The 19,897-nt window shown below is 39.2% G+C and overlaps 1 protein-coding gene across 1 annotated transcript in view; it reads right to left on the bottom strand.

The window, feature by feature from the left end:
* Positions 1-19,897, bottom strand: part of LOC137136702 (protein unc-13 homolog B-like) — a 73,284-nt gene that overhangs the window by 15,806 nt on the left and 37,581 nt on the right. Inside the window, exons 14-23 of the mRNA XM_067522353.1 lie at positions 13,625-13,693; positions 13,329-13,418; positions 12,867-13,007; positions 11,500-11,726; positions 10,576-10,661; positions 8,428-8,554; positions 7,830-7,926; positions 3,848-3,991; positions 1,073-1,150; positions 760-837 (exon numbers count right to left, since the gene is read on the bottom strand). Coding sequence (XP_067378454.1) covers positions 760-837; positions 1,073-1,150; positions 3,848-3,991; positions 7,830-7,926; positions 8,428-8,554; positions 10,576-10,661; positions 11,500-11,726; positions 12,867-13,007; positions 13,329-13,418; positions 13,625-13,693 — 1,137 coding nt within the window. The remainder of the gene's footprint in view (positions 1-759; positions 838-1,072; positions 1,151-3,847; positions 3,992-7,829; positions 7,927-8,427; positions 8,555-10,575; positions 10,662-11,499; positions 11,727-12,866; positions 13,008-13,328; positions 13,419-13,624; positions 13,694-19,897) is intronic.

Genomic DNA, 19,897 nt, shown 5'->3' with positions numbered 1-19,897 from the left:
GGGACTTGTTGTCCATGCGTGATTTCACAGTGTCAACATCTGCAACCCAACAAACAATTCTAATAAAACATATTGAGGACAACTACAGATTTAAAGTTTTGGAAAATGCCCACCTCTGGAAATGGTTACTGAAGTCGATGTTTTTGACATATTTTAGTTCTAGTTGTGTCCAACTTCTAGCATTGATTCCTTGTCATTTCATGGGTGTGTTGGGTTTAAACACCAAAACATCCACAGTGTCCCAAATGGCCATTAGTGCATTTTGCATCAACGCAGAACTGCATTAGTGGCTGGTATGACATCATCGTAACAGGACGTTCAATCCACATTCAATACATGATTACAATCGATAAACATATTTTAAACAATACATTTTATTATTTATTATTATTTTGTCATTGCATGCAAAATGTGTCATAAGTGTTGCCTACATATATACTAGTCCAGGTCTAGTCTTGGTCTAGCTGACAAAGGAGAATCCTGCCTCAGAGAGATATGACTTAAGACTCAAGTAAAGTCTTTACTGCACACAGACAAACAATAAAAGAAGGTTGGTAAACTGAATGCAACAGTTGGTGGATCAGCCCAAGAGTAAGTCACTGAGAATATTTGATTTGATATCAAATCCAATATGGTACAGTAATCCGGTGAAATCTGTGGCTGCAGGTTGATTTAAATATAATCTTGACCCTCTGTTGATTACAAAGCCACTGGTGCTGGACAAGTCTTAGGTGTGTTTGTGGACAACATTTTGCTCACCTGTTTGGCTCCCATTGACTCAAACATCTTCTCCAAAAGGACCCTCATCTGCTGGATGTTGTTCATCAGCACACAGGGCTGGAGGAAGACAGGTGGTGGGGATAGTGGGAAACGGCAAAATGGGAGAGAAAGGAAAAATCAAGAAATTGAAATAAAGAAGCAAAAGACAAAGACAGTAAAAATTAAATTGCAAAGGAAGGTGGCAATGACAGTGGTCTAAAATATTAATGCACCGCCCAGAGAGTGCAGTAGCTTTTAAAATGTTCAAATCAGACATGAGCTCATAGTGAGGTGGTGATACTGCAGTACTCACTATCTTCTCCTTCTCACAGTAGGAGGGAAAGCTCTTGGCCAGCAGGGCACAGTACTGCAGCAGCACTTTGGTGATCGTCTGTGGAGCGGGATCACAAGCATGAAATACAGGTTTGCCAGAGAACTCCAGGACCAATGAGTCGAAATGGTGGTGTTTGCTCCTTTAGTGTCAAATAAGCAAAATTCATCAACACCAAATATTCACCCTGCAAAGTCCACAAACGTGTGTTTTCTGTGAAAATAGTTGCAGGCAGCTTGTTTGGAGTGAAAAGGTTGAAGCCGGTTGAAGTCATGTCTTTGTCAAAGCAAGTCTCGACTTTTTAAGCGCAAATTGTGACTGAAGCAGCTTACTACCACAAAATGTTGAGACTGGTTATGAAGAATTCACAACAGAACCCGAGTCCCAGCGGATGAAACTGGATTAGTTCATCCCATCTATTAAAGAAAAGCTATGTGCTAATCTATGTTTTTGTAAAGTTCCTAATGCCAAATAATAGTTGCAGTCTCCATCCAAAAGACATGTGTATCCCTGGGTATCTGTTGATGAACAGTTACTCTACACACCGTCTTCTTGCCTGTTTATCTGCCTTAGTAGCTTAGTTGGTTATTAGCTCTCACGTGCTACACTGTTTGTCAAGGGACCGAATCTTTGTCCTGAAAAGACAGAGGGTTTTTTCCCCCAATACAAACACAACTTTAACTTTTCACAATACTGTTTGACTGATCAGTAGAACTGATTAAATGTAGTGCATTTGGCATATATCCACTGTCTGGGATATGTTGAGGACACAGCAGGATTTTAGTCATGATTCCTTTTTAAATTTAATAACCCAAATAAGGTACAACTGGTCTAAATCTGTGCAGCAGAAAACAGCATGACAACGATGTGTGTCACCCACAAACTCCCACACAAACCCACATATCAACATCTGATCGCATAATGTCCTGTATGAATTAGCACTTAGCCATTAAAAGCTAAAAGATCTTACAACGCAGGTTCCAAAACACTCGAAGGAAAAAACATTTGCCAATATTTAATGACATTTCATCCACTACCATGTCCGTAAGGGTTAAAGCAAATTTACAATGGCTTGTCATCCTTGTTTACAATGAAAAAGTACACAGAGTACTTTCAAGTAAGTTCAAAAGTTAATTTATCAGTCGTGTCGGTAACTTCGGGACAAGAAATGGCAATGAGAAAAAACAGTGCTTGTATCTGTTCCCTCACAGCCACCTCTGCTCACTGTGAGACGTTTCCCTATTTTTCACTGAGTCAGCCACATGGACCCTCCTACATTCATGCATTAAACATATGGCCAGATAGCTGCCGGCATTACTTAGCATGGCGGTCCTCTCGTTGTAAGACTCCGTCTCTCTTTATCCTTTTCTGTAACTCTGTCATCACACACTATTTCAATATGAGCTATAACTCTGCTAAGCTGAGGGAGAGAAAGAAAAAGGATAAGAGATGAAAACTATTCAGGAATTGGAGGGTGACAAGGAGGCGAAAGAGAAAAACTAGATGAGAAATGTGTTGCTTTCACACATGCACCGCAACCTAGAGCTTCCCTAGACATTCCCCGAGGGTCTGCATAGGAGAACTGTGAGAGTCTGACTCGGACAAAGTCTCTCTTGAACAAGAATCTTGTGAATGAAAGCACTAAAGGCACCTATACAGTGGAGCGGCTTTAGAAAGTATTTTGGCCTCCTCACAGTTTGCACGCTTCATTGTGTTGTACATTTGCCTTTGGTCTATGCATTAAACCATAACTATGAAGCGAAAGCTGTTTCTTTGTAGAAATCTACAGTAAATGGAAATTTATCGCAAATAAACTTCATTCTGAGAACTGTGTGGCCTTGTCCAGAAGGGACCTCCTGGAAGATCTCAGCAGATTTCCACCATTCATGGTAAAGTGACCATGAGGTGCTGCCACCGCTACAGTGAAGCATGGTGGTGGTAGATTCATGCTATGAGGGGCAGGCGCAGGAAGACTGAATACACTATCCAATCTAATGGATCTTGAGATGATCTGCCGGGAAAAAATCCAGATGCTAGAAACTTAAAAGCAGTGAATTATGCAGCTGAATAATTTTTAATGACAAAACTTAGCATGTGAATTTTCAAACATTCTCTATATTTGTCATGATGGGTTAATGAGTGCATATGGCTGGGCGATCGGACGACTTTATTATTCTACAGCGGGAAAAATATCTATATACACTTAAAACTCACTGTAGTAAAACAAAATATGGCCCCAAAATAGACCCCGAACTAAAGCTGAGACCGAGAGGAGATGAAACGGCAGAGGAAGATTACAAGTGCAGTCAAGGGTTGGGGACAGCGAGACGGACATTCTTTATTTAATGAGTCCGGTATCGATCGAGCCCTCACACACTCACAAATACACACACACACGCACACAATTCTGCACAGAAAGGGTTCTTAGATTTAATGGCAGGGCCTAAAAGCAGCTGCTCTAAATTAAATTTGTGAAAAAAAAAAAAAATTATATCCATGCTTCAATTACAAATTGCTTCACTGTGTGTTTAAAGCTCTTGAGAGGACTCATGATTTAAAGCTGCTTTGTGGGTTAAAACTAAAATGCCCTCTGTGTCATATCTATATCCAGGAAATGATGAATTTTAATATTTTTTCTTAAAAACACTGGACATCGTGAAAGCTAAAGATTTACCGGGCGTCTGTTTGCATTTCACTGATAAGTCGTGCAAACTACAGCAACAAATGTGAACCCCGTGCATGTCTTAAGCGTCTGACCTTGGCGAAGCGGCGGTTGTAGTGGGCCACCACAGAGGGATCAGGGCAGTCCAGTTTCTTGATGATCTCAAAGCTCTGGTTCAGCTGAGTGAAGATGTCCACCACCGAGCTGGAGAACAGAACGTGCTCAGACGTCTGCTGGAACTGCAAGCGGACAGAAAAACAGAGTTGTGGACCACACCTGGTATTAAGCTGAGTTAAAACAGCGTTGCCTTTTTCATCTTCACTCTCCGTTCTGTTCCTGAACGTCCTCACTGACTCACTTAAATGAAATAACACATCAAACCATTCTCATTTTTTTCCTACATACTGTGGCCACGTTCTCGTGCAAGTGAATACATGCCGACCAACATAATGACCGGAAATGTTCTGTTCTGAGTAAAGATTTGCACTGGTCACACATTCGTTTAGATAAATTCACCCATTGAACGGCTGAAATGGAAACGGTACCCAGGGGGTTGGTGATGGTTGTTCGTGGTGATCAAGAGAACTATGCCACATAGTTTCAAAGGGATTGAGTCCTGCCGTTTCCTGTCCTCTTTCTTACCATTAGAAACCTGCAGTGTACGGACATAACCGGTTCTTTAGGAGTCACAGTGGGGTAATGGGCACTTAACAGTTCCTCAATAAAATCTCTAATGGGCTTCTTGCAATCGCCCATAAGTTAAAAGATGTTTTTCCATCAGCCTTTCTTAAGAGAGGGGTGAGGAGTAAAATATGTGCTTGGTGCATCCTTGGATTATACTTCCTGCTTTCTTTTCTACATTTAAACAGAGGTGGTCAGTAATTCAATAGATTTACTGTACTTAAGCACTATTTTGAGTAAATGTGCAGGAGTTTTCTGAATTTATGTTACATTTACATTTAATTCTCCACAATTCAGAGGGAAATAGTTCACTTTATGGTGGATCCTGTAAAAATATAACAAACTACTCATTTAAAGCTACAATATGCAATATCTTAAGCGTGCAACTCTAAAACAGTCCCTCCCAGTGTGTCAAGTGATATGTGTAAGGTTCCCTTTTCCACCAGTATGTGACACAATATGTAATATTCCAAAAATATTGCATACTATAGCTTAAATATGGACAGTATTCTGAATCAAGCAGCTGTAAGTACATAGTGGTAGTGGTGTAGCAGTACAGACCCTGTGTAGACAGCTCAGACCGTTACACCTGTACGAGACTGTACGTAACCTGCTGTCGCCCATTGGACCAGCAGGGGTGACACAGGCTTGCGTGCTCTCACCGAAACAACCAACATGACTTAAACTGATGACATATTTTCCTGCAACAGGGATACATCAGGATGCAAACCAGACCAACTCAGCCAGTGGTTTAAGTGATCAGCTCCAAATCTGTCTGTGGTTGTTACCACTTTTATTTAGCCCTGTCCACTTATGATCCAATCCAGCATAACTAGAGTTTGACAATATACCTGATCCCTCAGTGCTCTGCTCACCTGAAAAGCTGCGGTATATGTTGCTACTGCTGCTGCTATTGTTCATATACTGTAATTTCAAACGCCCCACATCCACCTGCAGGCTCTGAATCTATCATCTGAGCTTGGTGCTGGTATTGCAGTGGTAAAGTCATAAATACAATTTTTCACTAAGATAAATGGAAACTGAAAATAATTTTTTTTTTTTGCTTTTAACTATTTAATTCAAAACTATTTGAAAATGGTATTTCAAGTTTGATGTAATTAAAATTTTGAAGACGTGATACTAATCAGTCATTTAACCAATTTTAGCTGGAGAAAAGAAAAATTGACCGTTTAACTGTTTCAGTCTTGCGTTGAATTGCCCGGAGACACTGAGGAGGCTTTTTCATGTGAGTGTAAAAAAACGCTGACCTTCACATTCAGTTCAGTGGAAGACTGCGTTCAACACAGCATGCGCTGGTCTGCATTAGAAATTTGAAATCCACAGAACTCAACAACTTTTTTTTTGCAATTTAATACGACATCATCTGTCAATGGTGCTACAAGTGTCGGAAGGAGAACACCCACAGTAAGCAGACTCGAAGCTAAATTACTACAATAATGAAATCTTTGTGCTGTGGACCAAATCCTAGACACACCCAGTCCCATAACTTTCTAGTGCCAAATAAAAACACTTGATGTGCCCCAGTTTGGTGACATTTGATAATTTGAGACCGTCTGTCCCTGGAAGACTCTCTGAACAAAAAGGTCACTAGACTGCAGTTGCCCTTCATTCTTCAGTGGACATCAGTTTAGGACAAAGATAACTATCCTGCTGCTGCTGAAGATTAGCTCCCTTCTTGAAACATCATCAACAACTCATAAAAATATGGTCTCTCTAATTCACTTTCAGCTGCTTCAAGCAAAAAGAAAAAGACAGGACATATCTGTTATAAGATTAGATTTACTCAGGCTGCATATGTATAGAGATTTTATGTAATATTAAACCACTTCTACATGTTTTTAAAACATAAGCAGAAGCTGTATCTGATAATTTAACATTTTATTTATTAGGATTATTCAAACATCAAGTCTTATCCATTTGTGTCTTGATATTTTAGGAGGTACGTCAACATTACATCTCATTTCCCCCTCACCTCTAATATCTTCCTTATTGCGAGCACTGAGTCGCAGTGCTTGTGTGTTTGCAAATCCAATAGATATGTATTACATTTATGCAAGATGTGTGTAGTAACACACTAATCATAATAGCATCGACGCTAATGGGGAAGTCTGCAAATTGTTCTTGTTTGAATTAATTTAATTCTGGTGTCTGCTGAAGCTAATTTCAATGACCCCAGGAAACAAGAAATAGAAAATTGAATCTTTGAAAAAAAAAATTGAATCTTTGAAATTTGTTTTGTTCTTTCAGGGGAGAACATTAAGAAAAAGATAATCTGCGAAGTATGTACAGTATCTAAATCCTTACCAACGACGTTAGGAAACATTTTGAAGCACAGCGCTGCAGCACTGGGGATTTTGCACAGCATTCTCATCAACTCACCTGCTGCTTCTTCCGAAGAAGCTGCTTCTTCCGAATAGAAAACATATGGACTTTGCACATTCTGCTTTTCTGAAATCTGGCTCAGTGTAAAGCAAGAAGTTAATTTCTGGTCTTTTTTATTAGTATTTTCTTCTTTTGGACTTGACTGAAATACTAATTGCTGGACATGGACTATCCCAACTACACCGACTAACATGGAGGTGGTTTGACTTTGAAAAGGCTGCAATCTTCACAGTCTGTCAGAAACTGGTTTCTGTGAATGGGATATGAGAAATATAAAAAAAATAAAAAGCTTTAGGAGCCTAGCTGTGTACGAAGCCATGTGAAGTTCCAGCACCAAAACACACTCGGCTAAATTCCTTTTGGAAAAAACTCTTATGACGACAGGAAAAAAAAAATCAACAGATGACCAGACATATGCCATCTCATTACATTGCTGATACCAAGGGGCCAATTCAAGCATTCAAAATATTGTTTCCAGCTACTTTGGAATGAGGTTACATTAGACCTAAGATTCACACCCCTCGGTCAAGATACTTATATCAGCTAAGCCTCAATTGTGTGAGTCCTGTCACCTGTTTTGTCTGTTGTTCATATAAGTTTCTGATTCTGTGAACACAGTTACAGCCCGGTGTCAGTTTCGTGTAACTTTTGGGCCCACGCGTTTTTGACAGCTTTAAATGTTGCCAGCAAAAGTGCAACAGAAAGAAATGCATGAATCTGTGCCGCAGGAGAGAGCGGCACAGTTTCTCTCACTCTGGAGGCACTTAATAAATTGTTAAACTGCAGTCTGTCTGTCAAGATGAGCTTTTTCAAAAACTAATTTCTTGATTCTGTTTATATATACTGTTTATTTATATATGGTCTAAATGAGGACAGATTAAATCATAGGAGTTTGAAATGAAAAAAAAAAAACATGAAGGATAGATGTATGCTGAGCAAAAAAACCTGGAGTTCAGAGATTCACAGTTTTTTTTGTTTGTCTCTTTGACTCACCCCTTCTCTCTTGTCTCTCTCCAGAGCTCCATGCATGAACTCCATGGAGACCTCCTCATTCTCAGCCAGCCAGGCCAGCACAAACTGAAGGAACCACCTGGCAGAACAACAACACATTTCCACTTTGATGAACCACAAAGCTGAGATGGACTCTTTTGGTCTATTAAAGTTTTGCTTTCGTGAAAAGAAGATGCAGTGTTTTGCTGATTAAAGTCCATTTTTAAAATTCATTTTATTCAAAACATTTCCATTCACCAGTTATAAAATGTCTCGCTTTATTTCATTTTTACTTCAAATTCTTTTGTTCATTTACCTGATCTCATTGCAAATTATGGTATTAATAAAATATATTTTTGATATCACTGCCATTAATTCGCTCTCCATATTTCTGGTTTTCAAACACAGCTTTAAGTGTGTATGAATGTGAACATGTGTCCATGCTATAATAACGCAAGCTATCAATGGAAAGAGAAACAATAAATTAGGATGTGATCCCTTTAGGTCCGGTGGAGATGAAAAAGGGAGAATACTGAGCCAAAGTGTGTGTGTGTGTGTGTGTGTGTGTGTGTGTGTGTGTGTGTGTGTGTGTGTGTCTCACCCAGGGTACTCAGGCACAGTGTCAGTGAAGGCAGGCATGTCCTTTATATACTCATTGTAAAGCCACTTGACCTTGAAGTGCAGGTTCATGTAGTCAGCAGACTTACAGAGCTTGTGCTTCTCGTGCTCTGTAAAAATGACCACGATTCAGAATCATGCATGTGAAGACGTTTCATCTCTGATAAAGTGTGTTGCAGAAATTGCAGGTTGTTTGCTTTGTGCCCATTAGTCCAGTATATATTCATGAGCATAGTCGTATAATCCTGTCATGGCTGATCGTTCTGTATCGAATTCTTTTTCTATTTTCAAATTTTGATCCCTCTTAGTAGTATCACACAGATGTGATGAACAAAGAGCAACCTTTGTCCCATTCCAATAAAAGAGTAATCTAAGTTTTCCTTTACACTGCATAAGACACTGCTGCAGCAGAGTGATATCTGTTTGGGTCACATACTTGTGAGTGTCGCCTTTCTGAGTTTCATCAAAATTTGATTCCAAATGTTTGTGTCACATGAACTGAGAAATAAAACAAGTGAGTGAAGTGATGAGAGTGGGGAGACCTATCCCTGGTCCTCTGCCTGGTTACATTTTGAATTCTACTTATGAGATCACTCCAACGTATAAAACAAAGAGACGAGTGGAGGAGTCACTGGCACACTACACTCGGATTCTAGTTTTAATAATATCTCAGTCAATCTAAAATAGAACTAGCATATCCTTAATAATAAAACACATCAAAAATAAGTAGAAGATGTGACTATCTGTACTTATACGTGCATCTGTATTTACGGTTTCCAAAAAACAACCGATGTCCATATTGTCAACACAAAAAAAGGTTCACAGCACAAAGAAGCTCAGAAAGCAGGCTACATAAAATAATTACAAATGCACATAAACACTCATCACACACACAGTCTTACCAGCGTAGAAATCAACTCGGCGAATGACAAATGTGGAGGGAGCTGGGATGGCAGCAGAATTACAAACCAATGGCAAGTTAGAGAAAAAAATAAAGCACATCTGTTTAAAATAAATTAATGAGTGAGCGCAATGAGTAAGATGAGATTGACTTCAGAGGTGGAAAAACACTGTCACAACACAAAGATAAAGGGGAACTGCAAGGCAGACTAAAAGTGAAAAATTCTAGGAAATGATCTCCTGGAGGCGATCGAATGATGATTTAAACTCAAGACCCACAGCTGCAGAACTCAGCAAGCTGGGGTTTTACTGTCCTCTTGAGAATAGATGACATTTGAGCCAAATACATTTAAAAAAAAAAAGTCAGTCATCTTAAGTAATTATGTGTAATTTTTCATACTTTAGTGGGCAGGATACTACAAGTATTAAGAGCCAGAAAATTTTGGAGCTCCAGTAAGCAGGTTTTAAGAGAGTCAGATGGTCTTCGGAAGTTTTTCTGATATTGATGATAGAATATTGTGAAACTTAGTCTTGCACATATATCTCAGACATATGTGCCTACATTTATGATAGGAAGGACTGTAGGGGAAATACACAACACTGTACAGAAATGAAAATATACATTTTCTTACAGTGTTAGAAACTTTCAGACTTGCTTGAATCACTGTGACAACAATATTCACTTGTTCCACCAGATTTAACTCTAGTCTAAGATGAAATGCCATTTTAAAAAAAGCACATGTATAGAATAACGCAATACATTCTATATTTTACCTAGTCTGTAGCCAACAAACAGAGTTTGGCTAAATGGGGCAGCTTGGAAGTATGAACATTATAAAATCTTTCTAATTTAAGAATGATTTGAAAAGATTCATAGCCTTCCAACGTTTTGTTGATGTAGAAAAAGCTTTGGATTATATATTCAAGTAGGATCAATTTGTTTTTCCTCAACAATTATACCACCGACTCTCTAACTCTACTCTGATCCAGCACTGGCTTTTGACTGTATCACAGATACTGTGTGTGTTTCCTGTGTACTCTCACCGTTCTTCCACCGAGAGTGGTCGATTTTACCCAACACTGGAGAGAACATGGATAAAATGAAGACAAAAACAACAAAAAACAAAAACAAGCATGAACACAAAGCGCAAGCAAGCACAGCAAAACTGTCTGAGCTGGTACTATTTTCCCCTCACACACATTTTCTGTCTACAGACACACACAGCCTTACCCTCGAGGGCGTATTGCATATCCTGAGCAAACAGCATCCACATGACCTCAGCGCTGACTTTACCCACATTGAGTTCCTGAGGAAACCTGAAAGGCAAGAAAAGGTCAGGGTTCACTGCTCAGGACAAGATAAACACACAGAAATAGTTGTTACCCCTCTAGTGTCTGTTTATATTCTACTTGGGATTCAAAATGACGGCATGTGCATAATCAAAGGTATGAAACCACAAGAAAGGAGCATCCTGCAATTAGACTACACACAAAAACACAATAGCTTGGGGGAGTCTTGAACATTTACAGAATGAAAACAAAATGATATTTTATCAGTTTAACGTGTTTACAGCAATAATGTAATGTCTTTTACTACCTAGATGCTTTCTGTGAAAAATCCAACATAACATGTTTGGAGTTCTTGTTTTAATGAGCTCACTAATAAGACATATGACCACATAAACACAAAAAGACCTGAAACATTAAAAAAACAACAACACACAGAGTAAAGAAGAAACAGAAAAACCAAACACAGGCACAAAACATCCACAAATAGAAGCAAGCGGAGTTAAAACGAGCCATCAAATGACCACACACTTACAAAACGGACAAACCCTGAGTAAAAACAAATGGAATGATTCAATACGATCAGAAAGAACTGGAGGTAGAGCAGTTTCATAATTTTCAGCATAATTTGTCCATGATCCTCAAAAGGCTTTTAAAAATTACTACATATGCTAATTTTTAGTGGTATTTCTTCAATCAGCCACTGTAAATTCAATGTGATTTAATATTTCAAAAGCTTAATGGCTTGGTTTCATTTGACAGATTTTCCCTGTTATAAACTGACATTTTCACCATCCGCTCAACACATCTCTGCACTGCAATAAGCCACATTAAAGGTAAATGACACAGAACAACACTCAGCACTAACTGGTTAATGATGGCTGTGTAGGAGTTCTTGTCCTCTTCAATGATGGAGACGATGAGTGTGATGAGTTTGGGCCAAAAGTCCAGATTCTGGATGCTTGGGCCCTGCTCCTCTGGCTGGCTCTCTTCCTTCTTCTCCTCCTCTTCTTCTTCCTCTTCATCATCATCATCATCATCATCTTCCTCCTCTCCCTCCTCTTTTACCTTCTTCTTCTTCTTCTCTGGTTTAGGCTGGGGGAGGGAAAAAAAAAACGAATAAACTTTCTTGTCATTGCACAAAAATACAACAAAATTCTCCTGTGCAGTACCTGATAACACTTAATGAAATTGAATCTGAAATCAGACGTTCAAAATTGGCAAAATAAAACATTTTGCTCTGAACAAGAAAAAATGTTTCCCTTTATCTTTATGTGGCAATAAAGACTGGGGAAAAATAAATAAATAAAATAAATATTAATAATTACCACACAAAGTATTGTTAATTTGTCTAAAATAGTATAATGGTCTAAATTAAGAAACATTTTTCTGGGCACGATGGAAAATATTCAGTAATCTAAAGATTAGCCTCTTTCTGATGGGGACAGTTTATTTGTGTGAAGCTTGAGTAGCATGTGCTGCAACATCTGCAATGGCAGGAGTAGAGTGAGTGTGAAATGTGGAACATAAATATGGACATTAAAAATGCTAAACAGAACTAAACATAAACTTAGAATGTCTTTAGTATCACAGTAGTTCAGCGACACTTTTCAATACTTCCAAAACTCTACAGTAAAAGAGAACTGTCAATAGATACAGGGTTTGTACGGGTGCTTGAGAACCTTGAAAATGCTTGAATCTTAAAGATTTTTTATTTAGGTATTACATGTGCTTTTGAATAAAGTCTTGAAACTGTAACTGTGTCTTTCACGATAGTAGTCTGAGGAGTTTGTGCGCTTATAAGGACGACAATAAAACTAGTTACACCTGGGACTCGCTTGCACCTCTGACAATCATTTAAAGTATTTATTTATTTGTGCAAATATCTAATTTACCACAGGTGTAAGGTGCTGGAAAAGCTTGAAAACTGACCTTGAAAGTGCTTAAATTTGACCTTTTAAATGGTGTATGAAACCTGTAGATAATTCAGTGGACTATTCAAAATGTCAAATAGGCTGTATGTCAATTAGTTTAAATAAAATACAAATAATTCGGTAACGTAATAATTACGAGATAAGGTCAAACTGGTGAAAATCTTTGGTGACTGCAATGCACCACCGTAGTACAACATTGTCTTTAGTCGAAACTGACTACAGCCTTACTACAATATTATAAATAGCATAAATAATAAATACAAGTCCAATTCTTTAGTCTCCAAACTGCTTAGCCACTCACTGGTTGGACAGCAGGCTGGAACTGGCGGTTGAAGAGCTCCTGACAGTTGTTGAAGATGTACTCGTAGGTGGAGTTCAGGCAGGCCTTGACACAGTCCCGCACCACATTGGCAGCTCTGGGAGGACTCTGCAGCTCCAAAACCTGCACAGGACCAGAAATTGTAGGGAACAGAAACAGGAAAACACAGAGATGCTAAAAACAATGAATAACCAAGGGCCACCTTGGTGCCGGTCCTGAGCGCAGATAAATAAAAAAAACCCAACATTTTATACAAAATGGGAGGGTTGCAGCAGGTCTGCCGTGGGAAAAGCCGAAAGCGTTGATCTTTGAAATAAGTATAGGTCTGTTTTGAAACCTCACACAAGCCCTAAGAAAGTCCTCTGTAGAGAATTCAAGTCCTGCTGGATGTTTTTCTTAAGTTTTGTTTGGAGATTTGTTGAGCTATAATTTTGTTTTTTCTACCTTCATCCTGAAGAATGTGATGCTGGTGAGAAGATCCACAGTTGACTTGAGGTCATGGAGGCGAGCCTTGTCGCTGGCTGGGAAGTTGTTCTGCAGACAAGCACATGCACACGTGTTAAACAATTTAGTAAATCCCCCAATAAGCCACCAAGATAATCAACTAATGTTGATTTAAGTCTTTTATGCTTTTTTTTTTTTTTTTTTTTTTAAAGAGATTGATCACTGAAGAAAGGTCAGGGGGCCTAGGGGCTACAGCCTCGAAAGTTTCCCCTCATCGTTTGAAAGCAGAGACTCACTCTGTACATGGAGAGATCGATACGCAGGGAGTTGTGCAGCTGATCCAGGAGCTTCACAAAACGATCTCTCTGTTGAAAAGGGAAAAGAAGAACACGAAGGCACAATGGTCAGATTGATCAGCCAGTGAGAAAGATGCCACCTGACCAATTTGCTGCCTGCTTTGATTGAATGTGTCAGTCGCTGTCTGAAGATGTGAGCACTGTGAAAAAGGGAAGAGCAACATGACGCAGATAAAAAGGTTTTGCCTGAGAAATATATGACAACTGTACACAACAGAAACCTCAGAATGACATTTGCACATTCATATCCCTTTGATCATAACTGGTTCTCTTTGTGTTGGAAAAACACAAACCCACTGCTAGATGCAGCCCATTGCTGCCCCACGGCAAGACAAACAGAACTTTAGGCAAAAGGAAGCTGTGATGTACAAATGTAACGCAGAACATGACTTGAATTTGTAAACAGACTGAACGTACACTTATATTGGACCAGATCAAAGGCTCTACAAAACATATGTTACGAGAAACCATCATCTTCCATTTATCTGGAGTTGGGTGGCAGTGGAAGCAGGTTCAACAAGGTTTTCCAACCCCTGCAACAATTTCCCGCTTCGCTGGCATAATTCTGAGGTGCCTCCAGTGCAGCCAAGGGTCTCCTACCATGTGGATGTGCCCGTAAAGACGCAGCAGTTCCATCTGGATGTCCAACAATGTCCAAAACATGTTAAACTGACTCAGTGCTCTGCATCTGTATTTCGAAACGATTTAGTTGTTTGTTTGTTTTTTTATTGTGTCATTGCCACTTTTCATTGTTGGTGACTCAATTTCTATCAGGGAGTAAAAGTAAGTCAATGCAGTACATGTACCAAACACAGTGTAGAGGTCAAAAGTTCCACATTACTGAACACAATTCAATCAAAATTAACATGCCAGGTGATTATGTTGACCGTGTTAAGTTGTCAAGAAGGCACAGTATGTATGCGGAGGCGATGTGATACATAGGGTAAAACCAAATAAACCACAATTAGTTTGGCTGAACAGTTTTTCCTGGGTTGCATCAGTACTGGACATGTTTGCTGCTCCTGTGCTACTCGTGTGCACTGTGAATGTAACTGTGGGACCTGTTTCACTCCATAAAAAATACAATGTGCCGTGTGTAAACCTACAGCTGCTGCCAAAAACAACCACAACCGAAAACTTCACAATTAAATGCTTTTAAAACCAGGACTGGCTCTAGCTCATCTGCACCCTCCTACAGATGAGCAGTATAGGTAATGGATGGATGAACAGATACACAGATAGATTCACATGCCAGCTCTGCTCATTGCGCTCAGTGTCTTGTTTAGAAACAGACACACGTGGACATGAGGAGCTGGGGATCAGACAATCCTATGATCAATGTCCAGCCAGCTTTACCCACTGAACTACCGCCAGCAGTAGCAGTATCCCCATCACTTGTTTATTTTCCCCCCAGTTTATTCACTATTTTACTTCATGTGCTTTGGCAAGATAAATGTATTTACATTTCATGCCAATTAAAAAAAAATGAAGTTGGGAGAAGAGAGAGTCCTCTGGAGTAGTGTGAGTCACGACATGGCTCACAAACTAAGGAAATAAAATTTGTTTTTATCGAAAGATGCAGCATTTGCAGCTTCGCTAAAAATAAATAAATAAATAAATAAATACATTTTTAAAAAACACGCCAAACATTGCAAAACCCCATTTACAGTGTATGTAGCAGCGGCACCCAAATGGGCCAATTTGATTGTATAACACTTAATAAGTTTGTCATAAGTCTGCCTTTGACTTCCTGCCACGGCTGCATATTTCGCACACTAAAAAAGGGGTTTCCCTTTGTCTTATCTTTGGACAAAAGTATGAACAAAGAGTCACCGACTGAGAGTCATGTCCGCTGGAACAATGCAAACCTTTATTAAACACGTAAGAAAAAGCAGAGAGAGACAGAGTGTGGAATAGTTCCGTGAGTCACGAAGGCAAAGAAACCAGGGAGGCGAGTTTGGTTTTGGGTAGAAATCCTGTAACACAGTAGCTACATGAACATGGCAAAGCTCTAGGTGACATGTTCCTTCATTACCATTAACAGTCCCTGTGGTTTGTTTTTGGTTCCCACACCATCACCATCTTGCTTCTCTCAATACTACTAGGAAATTAGCTGCTGCCATTTAAAAGGTACCTTTCCAACATTTTCTGGGTTAAAATGATCAGATAAATACAGTCAAAGCTCTTTCGCTTAAATTTAAAAAGTGCAAAGGTCATGTTTTATTTTGGGGCTCTACTGTAATAGTTTGAGGATTGTAAGTTACAAAACACAATGTAATAGGACATTTTGCTGTACCTCTTCATCAGCACGTTTGTTTTAGCTCCTTTCTTTAAGCTGGTTTTTTGTGGATCTTTTACAAGCATTAGGTTTTGTTTTGAAGAGACTGTCCTACTGTGAAATATGACACAATAGGTGGCTTGTAGTATACCAGCCGCTAAAAACAAACCGATGCGTATTACTGCTTGGTGACACGTAGCGGCTATGCCTGTCACGTAGCATTTGATTCTCTAATGTTTGTAAGGGGGTAGGTTGGGGTGGTGGATGGGCCACTTTTCCACAGGGGACCAGAGTTTGAGCCCAGTGTGAAACAACTGCTACTGATGTTGTTACCACCAGTCTCAAGCTACTGGTAGAAATAATTTCCCCTTGATAAAATGAATACAAATGTAACTTTAAATTACTTCTGATGAATGAACATTAGCACTAGCCAACTGTGCATTACATTTTATGTGCTGATAACTGATTCACTAAGGGCAGTATTGTAGCAGTTACTAATCAAATACTGTAGAATAAATGTGGACTGGATCTCACTACTTCCGTATTACTTTTTATTGTCTGAACAAAATGGCTTGGGGCACAATGCCACAAACAAGATCATTCAGGGCAAGGGGAGGGGGATTTGAAGACCACCGCATTTAGCCTGAAACCCAAGCTCTTTACCTTCAAACAGCACCTTGTCAAAGTGAGGGCCAAAGAAAATGTCTGCTCTTTCTGAAACTGGCCTCTCTTACACACACACAACCTAAAGAGCCTGAAATGAAGATAACAGCTCAGTTTCAACCTTTAAAAGAATAACACATTGTCCTTCCCTACAGCAAGGCCAACCTGGTCACAAGTGTATCACCACACACACACACACACACACACACCCCCTCCTCAAATACAGTGTCTGTCATATTGTAATTAACTCCATTCTCCGGCTCTCCACATGCTAAAGGGAAGGTAACTCCCTTACCTCATCTCAAGGTTCATGAACTTTCTTGCTCCCGTTCAACAATTTATATGATCATAAACCATTTGCTGCAATTTGTCAGATAGGCGATACATTTCTTTTTTAATTTATAAATGAGTAACACTTTAACCCTGATAGTTGTGATTTAGTAAGACAGCCTTAAAGAAAAGATATAGGGAAATAGAAACAGAACTTTTGCTTTATAATACAATCACATTTTGTGACACATGTGGCTCAGAGCAAAGCAGAGTTGAAATACAGTATGATACTGTAAATGTGTTTAGTCTAATAAGGATCCAATTATTAAGAATTTCTTTTTGCTTTTAAAAGAAATGTCCTTAGGCATGATGACTGAGCTGGTATCAGCACAAAAAGTTCTTAGTTTTCTTTGTGGAGCAGGTGCAGAATCACTACAACCTAATAACAATTGCCTTCAACAAGTTGCTGAAGGCGAATGACAATAAATTGTCTGGGGAGGAAGCAGCACTTGTTGCTCGGGTATTGGAACAGCTGTTAGCCAAAGTGGAAAATGCTTCACATTCGCAAAAGTCACATAAGAGTTGGTAATAAAGTATTAAGATCCTGGCTATGTGACACACTCTGCGTATGTTCTCACAAAACATTTGTTCTGCCTATGATCGTCTTTGGACCAAAACATTTATTTGTATTGTCCTTTTTTTTCCCCACATGTAATAAATGTCTGAATCTTTTGGCATCTTATGATCATCTTTGTTATTGTGTCAGTGTGTGCACATATTTTCAATTTATGAACTTACATCTTCTGGACACATGCACCTGACGTTATGTTTCGAAAGCTCTGGATCCTAACAGCACAACTCCTGCAAAAGAGCTTTAAGCATCTAATGTTCCCCCTGTCCACTACAACACTAGTACAGTAAGTAGTACCAGAGTAAATTAAAAAGATAAAAAATAAATCTTCGTTGCTGTGAAAAATGCATTCATTTAAACGTGATATTAATGTATATTTCTTGTTCATCTAACCTGCAGAGCCAAACACTCTCACTCTTATTTACTGTAAGTGGATGTAATTGTGTAGCAGCTGAATGGTTTCTCCATTTTCCTAAACTCTGATACATATGCAGTTCAGGGACTTCCTATTTCAAAATGACAGTTCTTTACAGTATGTCTGAAATGATGTCATGATGGGGTCATAATATAAAATGTTTAATTTTAATATAATCTTGAATTGCTAAACTACACCTAAACTAACAATAATTAACAGGTGCCATATATGGAACCGCTTAATTACTTGCCTCCCTGGTTAAACACTTTCAATAATTAACTTTTTTTAAGATCATGAATTGCCCATAATCAGGGAAATTACAGATTAGTGTAGTTTGTAAGAGATTAAGTAACTTGTACAATTAGACATATAGAATCCAGTGAATATTGGTTCCAACCGGCAAAACTTACAGCCCCACCCCACAGGGGCAGATAAGAGTTAGATAATGTCATGTCTAAATGTCATGTCCCAATTACACACACGCACACACAGTGTAGGCATTTAAAATTCCACACACCTGAATATCATAGGAGCCATTGCCATCAAACAGTCAACCAAAGACAAGATCTCATAAATGAATTATAGAGCAGCAGAGCAGAAAAATGGATCAATACAAAAGCATAACAGACAGATGCATGGCAGACAGAGGAGAGGGTGAGGAGACGGAGACAGAAGACGAGAGGCAAATAAAGGCGGAAGTTTTACAAAATAGAAAAATCACCTCTTGCCATGGCAACGGGTGCACTGAAATTGCCTCGGCTCAATATTTAAACGAAAACCCAATAATACCCAGGAATGGAGAAGGAGGGAAATAATGTGTGTATTTTTCTAGGTTTTCTCTGACGATACTGAGGAAACGTACAGCTCCCTGCTGCCTGAAACAAAAAATACACGTAATTGAAAAAAAGTTTTAAAATAATTTTGAGAGCCTTGATTTTAAATTGATTTTTAAATTGATACTTTGAAGAATTTCATTGCTAATCACGGTTTTGTTAATCAGATATGAATCGCTAGAAAACCAGAAATAAAGGAGTTTACGGAATTAAAAATTATACCGTTTCTATGAGGTTGGTAAACAGATAAACAGGTTTGAAAGGTGTCCTTGTTAAATTATGTAAGATTGCATTTACATGGCAACAGGTGCAGACATTTGATGAGAGGACCACTTTCTTCAGCGGCTGACTCACCGTGGATGCCCATCTGTCCGTATGCGTCGTCTCTGTAATAGACTGGTGACTTGAACCGACAGCCCCTCACCCAGCGTCAGCTGGAATTCGCGCCAACCCACTCTAACCTCGACAATTGTCCATAATTTAGTAAGAAAACATAAGGATGTGTAATGCATTTCAATTGGATAGGATTCATTTCATCTGTAATTATGATTCAGTAATGGGAAAGGTCTTTTATGTATCTGACAAGATGTGAGAAGAAAGCGAAGGGATGATTTGCAAACCCAGGATATTGACATTACACCTTAGAGCAGATGTTCCCAAACCTTTCCCTGCCAAAAGACCCCATCACCAGCTTCTGGCCAAGGCCCCCTTTCTGCAAGATGTCTTAAATCCCATGTGAGGAGCGATGTTTTGACAGGGCAGGCAATCAGAAATAGGGCATGACAAATAAGATATTATGAATCTAGATGTTATTTTACATATTTATCAAATTTGCTGAGCCCCCCCGCTCCAAAGGCCCCACAGTTGGCGAGGGCCCACTGTGAACACCTGAGCCTTAGACCACGAGGCAATGGAGACTTTATATTTAGCCCATGTTGTGTGCGCCTCTCAATCCAGGACCTCACCCCACATCTGTGCTTTGCATGTCTTCTTCCCTATGTTTAGCAAACGTTCCCTTTATAAAAGACAAAGATGACAAAGGTTTGACAAAGATGGCGCCTGTGTTCGGTCTGTCTTCTCTGCTTTCTCGTGCATTTGTGATTGTTCTTGGGGTATTTGTTGC

Source organism: Channa argus, chromosome 11 (assembly GCF_033026475.1).
Source record: "Channa argus isolate prfri chromosome 11, Channa argus male v1.0, whole genome shotgun sequence".
NCBI lineage: Eukaryota > Metazoa > Chordata > Actinopteri > Anabantiformes > Channidae > Channa > Channa argus.
Note: the sequence above shows the minus strand (reverse complement) of the source record. Positions and strands in the feature narration are given on the sequence as shown.